The sequence below is a fragment of the Eurosta solidaginis genome, chromosome 2 (assembly GCF_040869045.1).
Source record: "Eurosta solidaginis isolate ZX-2024a chromosome 2, ASM4086904v1, whole genome shotgun sequence".
NCBI lineage: Eukaryota > Metazoa > Arthropoda > Insecta > Diptera > Tephritidae > Eurosta > Eurosta solidaginis.
The window spans coordinates 217,106,660-217,123,112 of NC_090320.1; the positions used below are offsets into that span (position 1 = coordinate 217,106,660).

Below are 16,453 nucleotides of genomic sequence, written 5' to 3' on the forward strand. Positions count from 1 at the left end.
GTTTCTGCCATACGCGCTGAACTTAATTTTCCTTTCACTTTCAGTTATCTTTTGAAATCAAGTCGCAAAAAACAATGAATCTATTTAAAAATATGCGTATAAAAGCATTCCACGGTTGTTATGGGACAACTCGTACTCATTTATACAGTTTTCATGAAATATTTTTCCCATAATTTCATATTAATCTCCTTGAAGGGATTTCAGTGGTTCGGAACTAGACCTAAAGTGGTAAATAAGTACTAGTTCATAAGCTATATTTTCTCCAGTTATAAAATAGATAGTGTAGATTTTAATATTTCATATTTAACATACATTTGAGAAATAGGCCACAAAAAAAAAAAAAAAAAAAAAAAAAACTGCTACTAGCATTAAGGAGCTTTCACTGGAAGTATGCCCTTTTCCCACACTTTCCCACCAGTTCGGAACTATTGAAATTGGGGATAATATTGTATTAGAAGCAAAATATGTTATATCAATTCAGTTCGGAGACAACGATATAGAAATAAGAACAGAACTACATTTTTACACTAGTTTGGATCTATTGAAAAAGTGCCAATAACGAACTAGTTCTAGAGTGGAGATTTTTAACTATTTCGGAACTAGTGGAAAAGTAATGCTGCGGCCTAGGAAATCGCCTTGTTAAATTCGCCAGTTGGAAGCATGTAAAAGAGATAGATTGCGAACTAGTAGTGGTTCGGAATACGCTAGAAGTGCATCAGTTTTGAACAAGAGACTTTCCATGCAGGGCTTAATTTCTACTTCCTCTAAGCATAGTTATGTTATATAATTAAAATATATTGAAATCTTATAGCTTAAAATTGACGATATGCCATAGAAAGCACGAATAATATGATTTCAGGCATGGCGTGACTTTTAGGGCATGCATTAGGATGATCCTTAAAAATTCAGTAAATTATGTTTTCCAGTCTCACTTCTGCAGAATCTATTACCTAGATCAGAAACAACACATTTAAAATTTCGTCTCATTTAGACACGGCTAGAGGGTGCAGCTCAGGGGTCAGTCAAAGTTAAGATTGCTCTAGAAACTAAAAAAAATAAAAATTTGGTTTTTTTATTTTTAATGCCCAAAATCGATCATATTATAGTTGGTGATATGAAATATCAATTTTCGTGTGCATTTAAGCTGATACTGTGTAAGTATTTTTGCAATTCGATAACAAAAGATTACCGTTTATTCAATTCTTACATTCGTGGTCTGCGCTGTTATTTTATACTTATTGTTTATTTTTAAATATTTTTCACACTTTTTTTCAATTCTCACCACAGCCATTATTCGTTTCTATACACATGCACATACTCACACACGTACGCGCAATTTCTATTTTTATAACCTCCCGCTATCAATTGTTCTTACTCTCATTGCTATCGTCTTCCCCGTCGGTGAATTTGGCTGCATCTTGACATTTTGATTTGTGGTTAATGCGGTGTTGATAGCCGCGTTGTTGGTTGAGGCAGTGATACAAGTGGTTGAAATATCTATATCCGGCGGTCAGTTCACGCTGATGAGCGGTTCAATTGTAGTTAAGTGTAATTGCTGCGGTTGTTGTTGTTGATGTTGCTGGTGATGGTGGTGCTCATTTTGATAATGCATTGACGCTGTGGGCAATACCACAACAATTGCTTCCGCTGGCAGACTATTAGGCGCTGGTAACATGTATGCTGTATTGCTTGTGGTAACCGATGGTGCTCCAGGTGGTATAACAGTTGCAGCTGCAGCTACTGCTGCAATTGATGTAGCGGTATTAATACCAGAACAACTACTATATGAAAGGCTATTTAAGATGCTGTTCGTGGCGGGAAATAGTGGCGTATGTGGTAGTTGTGATGGTGGTTCCTTAGCTGGTGGTGGTGGTGCAGGTGGTAATACAAGTTCATCAATTGTACAGACGCGATCATCTATAGGGAATTTGAAGTTTATTTCATTGGTGGGTGTGGTTGGAGTTTTGGTATGTTCAGGAGGACTGCCGCCATTGACTGTTTTACCATTAGTGGCTTCTGAACTTTTTTCAATGCATTTGCCGCTTTCGCCTGTGAATGAAATGTAAAAAGAAGATGAAATAAATGCAAAAACATGTACAGAAGTAAGCTGTTATTCAATACGCTCCTTATACCGACTTAGGTTAGTTAGGTAACTCTCTAACAAAACATGACTGTTGGTTTTGTCAACAAAAAAAAAAAGAAAAAAAAAACAAGTTAAAAATTTTATTTTTTTCCTAAAACTTGCACATTTAAAATAATGATCGGGAGACTATTTTAATATTAAATACAACAAGTAAGGACGGGACTGTCTTCGGCTGTGCCGAAGACTTCATACCTTTCATGAATGGGGCTGAACAATAATCTTATCCCGTTTGTAATATCCAAATAATCGGATGTATAAGATAAGAAATATATAGTGAACAGATGTACATACCTAAACGATTTTTAAGATAAATATAAAATAAACAAGTAAGGAAGGCTAAGTTCGGGTGTAACCGAACATTACACACTCAGCTGAGAGCTTCGGAGACAAAATAAGGAAAAATCACCATGTAGGAAAATGACCTAGGGTAACCCTGTAATGTGATTGTATGACATGGGTATCAAATGGAAGGTATTGAAGAGCATTTTAAAATGGAGTGGACCATAGTTCTATAGGTGGACGCCATTTCGAGATATCGCCATAAAGGTGGACCAGGGGTGACTCTAGAATATGTTTGTACGATATGGGTATCAAATTAAAGGTACTAATGATGGTTTTAAAAGGGAGTGTTCCTAAGTTGTATATGTGAAGGCGTTTTCGAGATATCGACCAAAATGTGGACCAGGGTGACCCAGAACATCATCTGTCGGGTACCGCTAATTTATTTATATATGTAGTACCACGAACAATATTCCTGCCAAGATTCCAAGGGCTTTTGATTTCGCCCTGCAGAACCTTCTCATTTTCTTCTACTTAATATGGTAGGTGTCACACCCATTTTACAAAGTTTTTTTCTAAAGTTATATTTTGCGTCAATAAACCAATCCAATTACCATGTTTCATCCCTTTTTTCGTATTTGTTATAGAGTTATGGCATTTTTCGTAATTTTGGAAATCGAAAAAGTGGGCGTGGTCATAGTCGGATTTCGCCCATTTTTTTACCAATACAAAGTGAGCTCAGATAAGTACGTGAACTGAGTTTAGTAAAGATATATCGATTTTTGCTCAAGTTATCATGTTACCGCCCAGCGGAAGGACAGACGGTCGACTGCGTATAAAAACTGGGCGTGGCTTCAACCGATTCAAGTTATCGTGTAACGGCGCAGCAGAAGGACAGACGGTCGACTGTGCATAAAAACTGGTCGTGGCTTCAACCGATTCCGCCCTTTTTCACAGAAAACTGTTATCGTCCTAGAATCTAAGCCCCTACCAAATTTCGCTAGGACATGCAGTAATAGTAGTAACGTTTCTGCCAAATTTCATCATGATATCTTCGAACGATTGCCAAATTATAGCTTGCAAAACTTTTAAATTACCTTCTTTTAAAAGTGGGCGGTGCCACGCGCATTGTCCAAAATTTTACTAATTTTCTATTCTGTGTCATAAAGTTAACCCACCTACAGAGTTCCATCGCTTTACCCGTCTTTGGTAATGAATTATCGCAGTTTTTCTCTTTTTCGAAATTTTCGACATCGAAAAAGTGAGCGTGGTTATAGTCCGATATCGCTCATTTTAAATAGCGATCTGGGATGAGTGCCCAGGAACCTACATACCAAATTCCATCAAGATACCTCATAATTTACTCAAGTCATCGTGTTAACGGACGGACGGACATGGCTCAATCAAATTTTTTTTCGATGCTGATGATTTTGATATATGGAAGTCTATATCTATCTCGATTCCTTTACACCTGTACAACCAACCGTTATCCAATCAAAGTTAATATACTCTGTGTGAAAAGCACGCTGAGTGTAATACTGTTTTCACACAGAAACTTAATGATCTCATTACATCTTCTAATGAAATCGTAAATTTTTTGCTTTCACACAGAAGTAACTGCTCGATTAGTATGAAGGATGAAATGTCAAGCGAATAAAATGACAATGCTATATGACAGACAATCATGGCGGAACGATACAAGGTGGCAGCATGGTGACATACCTACAAACAAAAAAAATTCAATGTACTTGTAAATTCGATGGACAAATGTCACAATCGTACTGCGCCGGAAGTTGATGTATCAAATCAAATAAAAAAGGTTATAATCAGCTGTTCGATGCGGCCACCTTGTATCGTTCCGCCATGCAGACAATGACATTTACTTTGACAAATGACATTTTTAAGCACTGAACACACCAAAAACTAAGAAGCGGAAGGCTGCCAGCAGAGTTGCATTGTGCTTTTGACTTCATTAGGCATTCGATTCGCTACTAATGAAATAATTATAGATTCGAATTTTGTAGGGAATATTGAGCTCAATAAGCGTCTTAATGTAGAAAACTGCCTTTATTATTCAATAAGCCTTCACACAGTATAAAAATAGGTAGGTACTTTGTGTGAGGATGCAAAGTTTCACGTTTTTTGTGGTCTGCATGTAAAAAGTATGACTACGAATCACGTGTTTCAACAACATATGACGTAAGCGCAAATATTTGATAAAATTTGATGAAATTTGAAGCTTCTAGCCGTAAAAAAGGGGCAAAAATGGGAGTTTATATGAAGTATATAATATATATACCACCGATCACTATGATTTTTTCAGACAACAATATATGCTATATACGTAAGCATTTTGTGAAATTTGAAGCTTCTAGCTGTTAAAACGGGGCAGAAATTGCGCAAAGTTTCTTATCTGAACAATCGGTTGTATGAGATATATACTATATATACAACTGATCTCTATGATTTTTTCAGACAACAATATATGCTATATACTTAAGCATTTGGTGAAATTTGAAGCTTCTAGCTGTTAAAATGGGGTAGAAATTGAGAAAAGTTTCTTATCTGAACAATCGGTTGTATGAGATATATACTATATATACAACCGATCTCTATGACTTTTTCAGACAACAATATATGCTATATACGTAAGCATTCGTTGAAATTTGGAGCCTCTGGCTTTTAAAATAGGGCAGTAATAACGAAAGGTTTCTTATTTGTACGATCTGTTGTGGGGGATATATTCTATATATACAACCAATCTCATCCATTTTTTCAGACAACAATATGTTCAACATACGAAATATATGGTGAAGGTTGAAGCTTCTATCTGATAAATTGAGGAAGATATTACAAAAATCCTCTTTTTCTGAAAAATCTGTTGTATGGAGGATATATGCTATAGTGGTCCGATCCAGTCGGTTCCGATAAATGTCTAATTGGACACTTAAATACACTCGCTCACCAAATTTTTCCAAGATATCTCAAAAATTGAGGGTTAGTTTGCATGCAAACAGACAGACGGGCATGGCTAAATCAACTCAGCTCTTTATCCTGATTATTTCGGTATACTTAATGGTGGGTCTATCTATTTTCCTTTAAGGACTTACAATTTTGAGATTCATGCCAAAGTTAATATACCATTTCATTTTCATGGAAGGTATAAAAATAAAAATATGGAGGTGCTATGTCTCCGTATTTGAATGTGGTTTAGACGCACCGTTCTCGACAATATTGAGGGAAAACAAAAAAATTTTAAAATGTTCCAACCATTTAGATAAGTAAATTTAAAAAAGTACAGGCTTAGGTACCGGGAGGGGGGGGGGGGGGGAAGCTCTATAGGGGAAACTTTGCACAAAATATCTAGGAACCATCTTAGAAAATAAGTAGAAGCTCAATCGTCGTAGAAGCTCAACGTGGAGGAGGGAATGAAGAAGGCCTCGGTAGCACTTTATGCATGTAAAATAATGCTGGGGCGTACGTGGAGTTTATCGCACTCTCTTTGTTGTTGGGTATTTACAGCGATTGTAAACCTTATCTTATGCCTGGGAGTTCTGGTTGCGTGGACAACCACACAAAAAAGAACCTAACTCAAAAAATTAGACGGGGTATGCCCTGAAAACAACTATAGACTGCGCGCGTGCCCTGCGCTTTTCAGGCTAAGACTCCGGCTATTAGAAGTGATACAGCTGTAAAATCTAGAAGCAGAAAGTGGTATAGTTCTAAGAAAACTTCCAGTAGTTGCGAAGAGAACGGAGTTATTTTATAACATAGGTCCTGGGTTTTGATATGGATTTTCAGTTGGGTTGAATAAACTTCTGGTCAAAACCACGGACTCATCCAGTACATATAAGGTCCTCTTTTACCGGCCAGTTCTACCTAACCTAACCTATCTAAGGTTTAACTGGCCGGTTCGAATTTGATTTAACGACCAAACTGAAAACGCGTATCAAAATCCAGGACATGTATTATAAAATTATTCCGTCATCTTGGATATATTATGGGCTTTTTATGAGCTACGCTTGCTGCTTCTAGATCGGATAGCAGTTATACAGCCTCAATCAGTCATAAGGTTGAGTCTTAGCCTGGGAAACGCAGGGTACGAACACGTTGTACTTGGGCATGTCCTCCTAAAACCCATACTTTCAACAATTGATTTCACGAACTAAACCTTATTTAAAGGCATGCGACGCCAGAAGGCAGTGTCCAGCCCGACTACCCGTAATTAGTTTAAAGTCGTCTCTTTTTAATGATAAGTGTTACTTTCTTAGGCTAAGGTTGTAAGACCTACACATGATCTTCAACACTCTACAGCCCCGCGCTTGGGTCCACGCCTTTCCCGCTTGGTCGTTCAAGTGCAACTCTGGCCTTCCTTTAATCTTTCCCAATCTAATTGGGACGTTTATGGAGCACGCTTTGAGGGATCCGCCCATTTTAGCTAGTTTATCTTTTCTTTTGTTCCCATGCGTCCTGGGACGCAATATGCTTCTCCCCATCCAAATTCTTTCTAGGGGTGGCTTACACTCTAACACACCTTAAGATGTTGTCCAAAACGAGGTAGTTGCTATAATTGCTTTTTGGATGTCAAAATAAATAATAATTTTAGCTAGAATACAAAAAATAAAAAAATATTACAAAATTTAAATGAAATAAAATATAGTAATAAGCCTCTGATCGTGCTTTTGTGAAAGTATTGTAGCGTGCCCTCACGTCGGAATAATTTCCGTTGTACTGGGGGAAACGGTGCTTAGACGGTAGGCATTTTAAAACAGTTTATAGTCTCCCACCGACTTTGAACCTGTCGATACCTTCTTCTCTGAAACAAAACAGAAAAAAAAACAAGTAAGGAAGGTTAAGTTCGGGTGTAACCGAACACTACATACTCAGTTGAGAGCTATGGTGACAACATAAGGGAAAATAACCATGTAGGAAAATGAACCGAGGGAAACCCTGGAATGTGTTTGTATGACATGTGTATCAAATGAAAGGCATTAAAGAGTATTTTATGAGGGAGTGGGCCATAGTTCTATAGGTGGACGCCATTTAGGCATATAGCGATAAAGGTGGATCAGGGTTGACTCTAGAATGCGTTTGTACGATATGGGTATCAAAAGAAAGGTGTTAATGAGTATTTTAAAAGGGAGTAATCCTTAGTTCCATAGGTGGAAGCCGTTTCGAGATACCGCCATAAAGGTGGACCAGGGGTAACCCTAGAATTTGTTTCTACAATATGGGCATCAAACGAAACGTGTTAATGAGTATTTTAAAAGGGAGTGGGCCTCAGTTCTATAGGTGGACGCCGTTTCGAAATATCGCCATAAAGGTGGACCAGGGGTGACTCTAGAATGTGTTTTTATGATATGGGTATCAAATTAAAGGTATTAATTAGGGTTTTAAAAGGGAGTGGTGGTTGTTGTATAGGTCGTCGCCTTTTCGAGATATCGCCATAAAGTTGGACCAGGGGTGACTCTAGAATGCGTGTGTACGATATGGGCATCAAATGAAAGGTTTTAATGAGTAATTTTAAAAGGGCGTAATCCTTAGTTCCATAGGTGGACGCCGGTTCGAGAATCCGCCATAAAAGTGGACCAGGGGTGACTCTAGAATTCGTTTGTGCAATATGGGTATGAAACGAAAGGTGTTAATGAGTATTTTAAAAGGGATGGGGCCTTAGTTCTATAGGTGGACGCCTTTTCGAGGTATCGCAATAAAGGTGGGCCAGGGGTGACTCTAGACTTTGTTTGTACGATATGGGTCAAATGAAAGGTGTTAATGAGTATTATTAAAAGGGAGTGGGCCTTCGTTCTATAGGTGTTCGCCTTTTCGAGATATTGCCATAAAGGTGGACCAGGGGTGACATTAGAATATGTTTGTACGATATGGGTATCAAATGAAAGGTGTTAATGAGTGTTTTAAAAGGGCGTGGAGCTTAGTTCTATAGGTGGACGCCTTTTCGAGATATCGCCATAAAGGTGGACCAGGGGTGACTCTAGCCACGGAGCTACGCCCATTTTGAATTTTTCTTTTATTTTTGTATTTTGGTGCACCATATCATTACTGGAGTTGAATGTTGACATAATTTACTTATATACTGTAAAGATATTAAATTTTTTGTTAAAGTTTTACTTTAAAAAAAATTTTTTTTAAAGTGGGCGTAGTCGTTCTCCGATTTTGCTAATTTTTATTAAACATACATATAGTAATAGGAGTAAAGTTCCTGCCAAATTTCATCATGATATCTTCAACGACTTACAAATTACAGCTTGCAAAATTTTAAATTACCTTCTTTTAAAAGTGGGCGGTGCCACGCCCATTGTCCAAAATTTTACTAATTTTCTATTTTGCGTCATAAGTTCAACTCATCTACCAAGTTTTGTCACTTTATCTGTCTTTTGTAATGAATTATCGCACTTTTTCGGTTTTTCGAAATTTTCGATATCGAAAAAGTGGGCGTGGTTATAGTCCGATATCGTTCATTTTAAATAGCGATCTGAGATAAGTGCTCAGGAACCTACATACTAAATTTCATCAAGATACCTCAAAATTTACTCAAGTTATCGTGTTAACGGACGGACGGACATGGCTCAATCAAATTTTTTTTCGATCCTGATTATTTTGATATATGGAAGTCTATATCTATCTCGATTCCTTTATATATGTACAACCAACCGTTATCCAATCAAACTTAATATACTCTGTGAGCTCTGCTCAACTGAGTATAAAAAACGTTTATGATACTGCGAGGATACGTTTTCATGCTCATACACATACTTCTACGTTGATACTCATATATGCTAGTACAATGTTACGCCATTGCGCTTGTATGTTACCACGAATTCATGCCCATGCACTTTACACTGCAGGAAAACTAATTTTCGGATACGAAAAGTCTTCCAGATACACAGTACATATTATTATTGTGTCATACATGATTAATAAAAAAAAAAACGTATAACTAGTTTTTCTGTGGTTTTGGTAAACTACATATATTTAATAGCCAATTCATCGACATTGTTTTTGGCAATATTGACAACTATAACAATGCTTAATCCTAAGACGTAGTCAACGTAAATATTTCCTTTCTCGAATATGTTTTCGCGACAATTTCACTGAAACGTCAAAGTAAAACACAAATAGATCCTCCAAACCTGTTGGTCATCAAGGGTACCCACATAGAAAGGGGACGAAAAATCGATCTGTATCTGAAGACACGTTGTATCTCAACTTTTACAAGATTTTTGTTTTCGCTTTAAGATCTAGTTTTCACACAATAAAATATCTGCCAGTTTAAACAATTATTTATTTCTTCTTAGAGTACAATCCGAAAAACAAAGTTCTTAAAGAGTCAAACTCATGCTGACTGCGATTGTTTATCTGGTCGTTTGTTTTCTTTTAATTTCTCAACTGTTCGTACTTTGTTTTTATTTCATTATTTAAACTTTTTATTTTCTCTTTCTCCTTACTATTGTCCAACGGGTCCAACAAAAACAGCATGCTACAAGTTGCTCAAAACTTTGGTCCTCTAGTGCCCCTAGTCCTGTGACAATTAAGTATCAAACTTTTCTTTGACGGTGCCGGTATTAGTTTGCAATGCTTATAAGCATATACATATGTATGTATGCATGTCCATTTGTTTGTTATTGCTTTTTAAGTATGTATGACGGACGCGGTATTTCAATAGCACTTATTCTACTTTCGTTATGTTCATTGCTGCTATTAATATTATTATTGGCGTCAGTGCACACTACAGGATTTCTTTCACTGTTTGAAAAATGAGACTGACTTGTTTCCGGCATAGCTACATTAGATATATGAGTTAGTAGTAGCACAGCAGGCATTGATAAAAGGACATCGTTAAAGTACTAAATAAAGGGAAGCGCGAAACAATAAGTATGCAGACATACTAGTCCTCTGGAACTGAGCAGCACGTACACTGTGGTGCAAACATTTTCAGGAACAATATGGATTGGTTAGGTAGAACTTGCTGGTCCGTAAGAACCTCACATGGAATGAGTCCATAGTGTAAATATGGGGGAAATACAATTTTTTTTTAATATTTAAAAATTATTCTTTGTCAACATTGAATGTGATATGTAATTTCATACACGCTATGAAAATTGTCTGCCAGAGCTGCAAACATTTGCTTTATATTCCATACTTTTCAGTTTGGGTTGTTTCTAATTTTCGGAAATTCCAGACGAATAATTTTTTGGAACATTTTTTTCTCTTAATAATCCGCAAATTCCGGATTAATAGTTTTTTTTCTTTTTGAGGTATTCGTCCGGATTTTTTCTTTTCGATACCAAGCTAAAGATAACTGTCTAATAACAAATGGATTAATTTTCCATAACACTCGGTTTAACAACTGGTAACAATCCGAAAACATAATGGTTAGGCCGGGTCGATTTGTGGGGAGGCAAAAAAATCTATCGTTGCTCTGTGAAAACCTTGCCGAAGGAACCATACCTATAAAACGAACTCTGATGTCCACCAATTTGGGTCGAACTTTTGGGTAGGGGCAAATTTTGAAAAATCCCACTTTGACCCATTTAGAGTGCTCCAATCGAGTCCAAATGTATGACCGACCCCCACTAACTTTGGAGGCCCGACCCACCGATGCCAGTGGCACACCCCCTGGAACCCCCCTGGGGGTTCACCATACAAACATTTCAAAAAATCGCCGGTTTTGCACTTTACATAAAAAAATCAGCTAAATGGCTATGTGGTAATAAGGCCAATTGACCTTATGGCCGTTGACCTTATGTCACCACACCATCACATTAATGCATTGTCATCGAGCCTTGATAGGTGTGCAAAGTTGCAATCAAACTTATCGCCATTCAAAGTGGTGATAAGGCCAATTGACCTTATGGCTGTTGACCTTATGTCACCACACCATCACATTAATGCATTGTCATCGGTCCTTGATACGCATGCAAAGTTTCAAATTAATCAGACTTCTAGAAACCGGTGAAAATTAAGCTCAAAGATTCCATTACATACAGGCCAAGCTAATAAAAGCGTGCTAAATATGAATTTAACTTAGTAATAGAGAAGGAATAGAAGTAGCAAATTTGCCAGTCAAACAAACCACCGCTGTATAGCTAAATGGTTAGCGCAGCATGCCTAAAGCGTACTGATGATGAAGGCTTAGCACCCTTCGAAATGGATCTATCTGCGCAGCTATGGCAGGTTGTATGAAAAATTTTCTACTTACTATTCCAAAAACAAAATACAATTTTTAAAATTTAGAAAAATTAAAAAATAACAATAATTAGAAAAAATTATTGTTCTGGCCTTGAGCTCGATTCGAACCTTGAATGATTTATCAATAGGCCGATAAAAACAAAAACAATTGTTAATAAACCATGAGCACTTGGGAATGTCAAACAAAGTAATTGACAATAAACAAAAATCCAGCATTATCAGTGACTTGTACCAGATGGCGCAACACTGAATAAATATAGTTGGTAAAAAAGCATAGAATTAGCAAATTTGCCAGTCAAACAAACCACCGCTGTATAGCTAAATGGTTAGCGCAGCATGCCTAAAGCGTACTGATGATGAAGGCTTAGCACCCTTCGAAGTGGATCTATCTGCGCAGCTATGGCAGGTTGTCTGAAAAATTGTCTACTTACTATTCCAAAAACAAAATACAATTTTTCAAATTTAGACAAATTAAAAAATAACAATAATTAGAAAAAAATTATTGTTCTGGCCTTGCGCTCGATTCGAACCTTAAATTACTTTCTTTTATTTTATTTTATTATATTATATTATATTTTATTTTTTATTTTTTTTTATTTTATTTTATTTTATTTTGTTACGCATTTTATATTATATTATTTTATTTTTTTTAATTTTATTTAATTACATTTTATTTTATTTTATAATTTTTTATTTTATTTTAATTTATTTTATTTTAATTTATTATAATTTATTTTATTTTATTTTATTTTATTTATTTTATTTTATTTTATTTTATTTTATTTTAATTCATCTTATTTTATTTTACTTTTCTTTAATTAATTTTTTTTTATTTTATGTTATTTTATAATGTTTTATTTTAATTTATTTTATTTTTTATTTTATTTTATTTTTTTTAAATTTATTTTAATTTATTTATTTTATTTTATTTATTTGATTTTAGATTATTTTCAGCTGGCCTAAAATCCCTTTGGAGATTATCGCGCCTTACATTTGTTATAGTATTTTATTGTATTTTATTTTATTTTATTTTATTTATTTATTTAAAATTTTCTCCATTGAGGGTTTACATTAAATATCGGTTATAAAAACAAGATACTTAATGCTATTTAATTCTATTAACTAGTTACATTGGTTTGGTTTTACAGTTGTTGGTAAGATTTTCTATAAATAAATATATATGCATCAGGTTTTTAAATTTATATCATTCGTCGAAGATTAGTGTATTCTTAAGAATTTTCTAACTACAGAGCTTATCGATAAAATAACAGCCTTCTGTATCGCTCGTCGCTTTTCGGTGAGTTGAAGTTTATCAAGGCTACAATTCAGTGATTTCGGTATAACTCCAGTTGAGGATACTATTATTGGTATTATGTCTGTGCAGCTTACACATCTCCTTAATTTCGTGTGCGAGACTTTGGTATTTTCTGAGCTTCTCCTCATAGCAATCCTGTAGGTTGTGTGTGTTTGGAACACCTATGTCTATTAGGTAAGCCTGATTCTCCTGCTTATTTGCGATCGTTATAGTATATATATATATATATAGTATATGAGTTTTCACTGAGAGATTTTCATGGCAGGAATACACCCTGAGCGCTTGCCAAACACTGCCGAGGAGCAACCCCGCTTAGAAAAATTTTCTTCTAATTGAAAAACATTATTTCTAAAATTTTGATGTTGCTTTGCCCGGGGTGTGTCCACTTCTGTATGATCCAGGGCATATGCATGTCTTCCATGAATCGCTTTCATTTTCCACTCTTGTATCAGCGATTGAATGTGCTCTCGATCAGAGGGGAGATCGTACGTCGTAACATCATGTAGGTTTAGTGGGGAATATTTTAAATCTGCCTTGCATATTTATTTATTTATTTATTTGAACTTATTTGTACAAGTAAGACTATGTCTTTTAGATAGTACATCCAACAGATCTTACAACTACAAATTACATATAAAAACGAGTTTTCTTGAAGAATAAAAGGTTAAGAAGATAATAACATTTAAAAAAGAAAAGCTATTAATTTTTATTTGTACATTGTGTGAAAGGAGCATCTTTGGCCTATTAGTTGAATAATCAATGATAGAATCCGAGAATTTGGGCAGCGTACGAATATATATGGTCAAATTTCCTCTTAGAAAATACGAACCGAGCAGTATTGTTTATGGCTAGCTGCAATTTATTAGGCGATAGCGAATCAAGGCTACCATAAATAAGTTCTCCATAAGAAATGTGAGGTATTATAAGAGCTTTGACTAGCTTCATTTTAGCTTCTCGCGGTAACAAATAGGCAGTTCTGTATAAGTTACGAAGGATATTATAGATTTTACCAACCACAAAGTTGATATGGTCAGTGCAGGTCAGATTTGACTTAATTTTGAATCCTAAATTGGTGACAGCATCGTGAAATAATATTTTATCGCCATTAAGCATAATTTCAGGAAGGCTACTTAAATCATATGTTATGTTAGATATTGCCATCGCCTTAGAGTTTGTAGCATTATGAGACAAGTTATTTAAAAGAGCCCAGTTCCCGATGCGTCTTAAATCATCATTCAGCCTAATAAATAAATCTTCCGAAAGCCCGATCGGATGAGATATGTAAATTTGGGTATCGTCAGCATAAAGATGAATAGACACATTATGGCAGCAAGTGACTATATCGTTAATAAACAGAGTAAACAATATTGGGACTTGGATGGATCCTTGCGGAATACCAGACATTATGGGCTTCAAATCAAATAACTTATCGTCACGTTGAACTTTCTGAAAGCGGCCAGTGAGATAGCTTTGCATTAACTTAATTGCGAAAGGGCTGAAGTTATATGCTGTTTCAAGCTTGCGAAGTAATATTTTATAATCAACCGTGTCAAAAGCTCTTGAGAAATCTAGAAGAACTAGAACTGTGAGTTCATTATGGTCGAACGCTGGACGTATGTCCTCAAGAATTTTTAACATAGATGTAGCACAACTATGCCCTCTTCTAAATCCAGATTGAGCCTCAGATAGTAAACGGTTATACAAAAACATAGTCAGTTATATCGTTTCTAAGAGGAGGCTGCGTTGGTTTTTGAAGTATATGCGTAGCTTACGAACACATTTCTTGTGCAGATGTTTTATATCTACCATGCCTCGGCCACCATAATGGCGTGGCAAGTAGAGGCCTTCTATCGCAGATTTAGGGTGATGGGCACCAAGTTTTGTTAGCAGCGTCATTGTTGCTCTTTTCATTTTATTTTATTTTAATTTATTTTAGTTTATTTTATTTTATTTTAAGTTATTAAATTTTATTTTATTATATTTTAGTTTTATTTTATTTTATTTTATTTTATTTTATTTTATTTTATTTTATTTTATTTTATTTTATTTTATTTTATTTGATTCTATTATACTTTATTATGTTTTATTTTATTTTAATTTATTTTGTTAAATTCTCTTTAGAGGTTGCGCGCTTTACATTTTTTATTGTATTTTATTTTAACTTATCTTATCTTCTTTTATTTTATTTTATCTAAATCATTTTATTTCACTTTAATTTATTTTATATTGTTTTATTCAAATTTTATTGTCTTCAAATATATTTTTTTTTTTAATGATTTATTTGTTGAGCTAGAAAGCTTCGCCATATGAACAAAATTGTTGTTTTCTGTTATATTCTTTTATATTTTATTAGGTCGATACTTCGACTTCAATCTAAATTCGTCATCAGGGACATATGGATATGTATAATCGACCAAATAAAATATAAATAGAAAACAAAAGTTATATTCATCTTTCGAAGCCTTCAAGTTCAACAAATCTAGCAATTCATGTTTTTTTATTTTTTTCTGATTTATTTTATTTTATTTTTTATTTTATTTTATTATATTTTGTTTTATGTTATATTATTTTATTCTATGTCATTTGATTACTTTATTTTAATTTTACTCCATAAATATTACTTATACTTGTTATACATACATACATACTCCTTGAAAGTTTGCAGTATTGAACTAATTCAAAATTAATTCGTAAAAGCTCACTTCACATAAAATGCTTACCAATTTGAAAGCTCTATAATACGGAAGCACTTCATAACTCACGCTGTTTAAATAAATAAATATTTGATTTTTTGAACTTTTTATTTATTTATTTAGGTTGGCTATTGAATTTGTTGAAGTTGCTATGTTGTAGAAACAACAAACAGCTTTTTGTTATTTCGATTACTTTCCCGCAGTGCGACACCACTGAGCGGTAAAATAACAACAAAAGCAGCAGTAGGTCATGTGAATAAGCTAGCCCGGACAATACAGAAATTTATCATGGCTCCTTATTAATTAAGTGCACATTTTGTTCATTTCCGCCTTCCCAAGTGGCACTTGAGTTCATTTTAGCTTGTATTTTATTCTTACGTTTTCTCATTTCATTGCATATTTTAAGTAATTTAAATTTTTTTTCTTCGCACTTTTCATGTGCTTTGCTCACAGCACGTTTCTGCCCATCCGTCCCCCAATTGTGCTGAATATTAGTAAGCTGGCTGGGTTGCATGCAAGGAAGACTCAAACTTTAGAGTATATAAGACGCTGCTGGTGCTATACCCGCACGACGCAGGTGATATGCCAGTAAACAACCGAAATGGTTTGAGGTGAGTTAGGGGATTGGTCAGAGTGCAGATAAAACGTTTATGCCTGACCGTATTTTATTAAAATTTCCTTCTTCTACAGATTCACCTTATGCATCCGGCTTTATATTTTTTTCACTTGCTTGAAATTAATTTTAAGCATTTTAAAGGGTTAGGAAAAATAATGGTGCATTAAGGTGGTCCTTACTTAATATATTTCTCATGTTAG

The 16,453-nt window shown here is 34.9% G+C and overlaps 1 protein-coding gene across 1 annotated transcript in view; it reads right to left on the minus strand.

The window, feature by feature from the left end:
• Positions 1-1,027: 1,027 nt before the first annotated feature.
• rdo (reduced ocelli) overlaps positions 1,028-16,453 on the minus strand; it is a 104,662-nt gene continuing 89,236 nt past the window's right edge. The window contains exon 12 of the mRNA XM_067769878.1: positions 1,028-2,049. Within this exon, the coding sequence (XP_067625979.1) occupies positions 1,511-2,049 (539 nt within the window). The 3' untranslated portion in view covers positions 1,028-1,510. The remainder of the gene's footprint in view (positions 2,050-16,453) is intronic.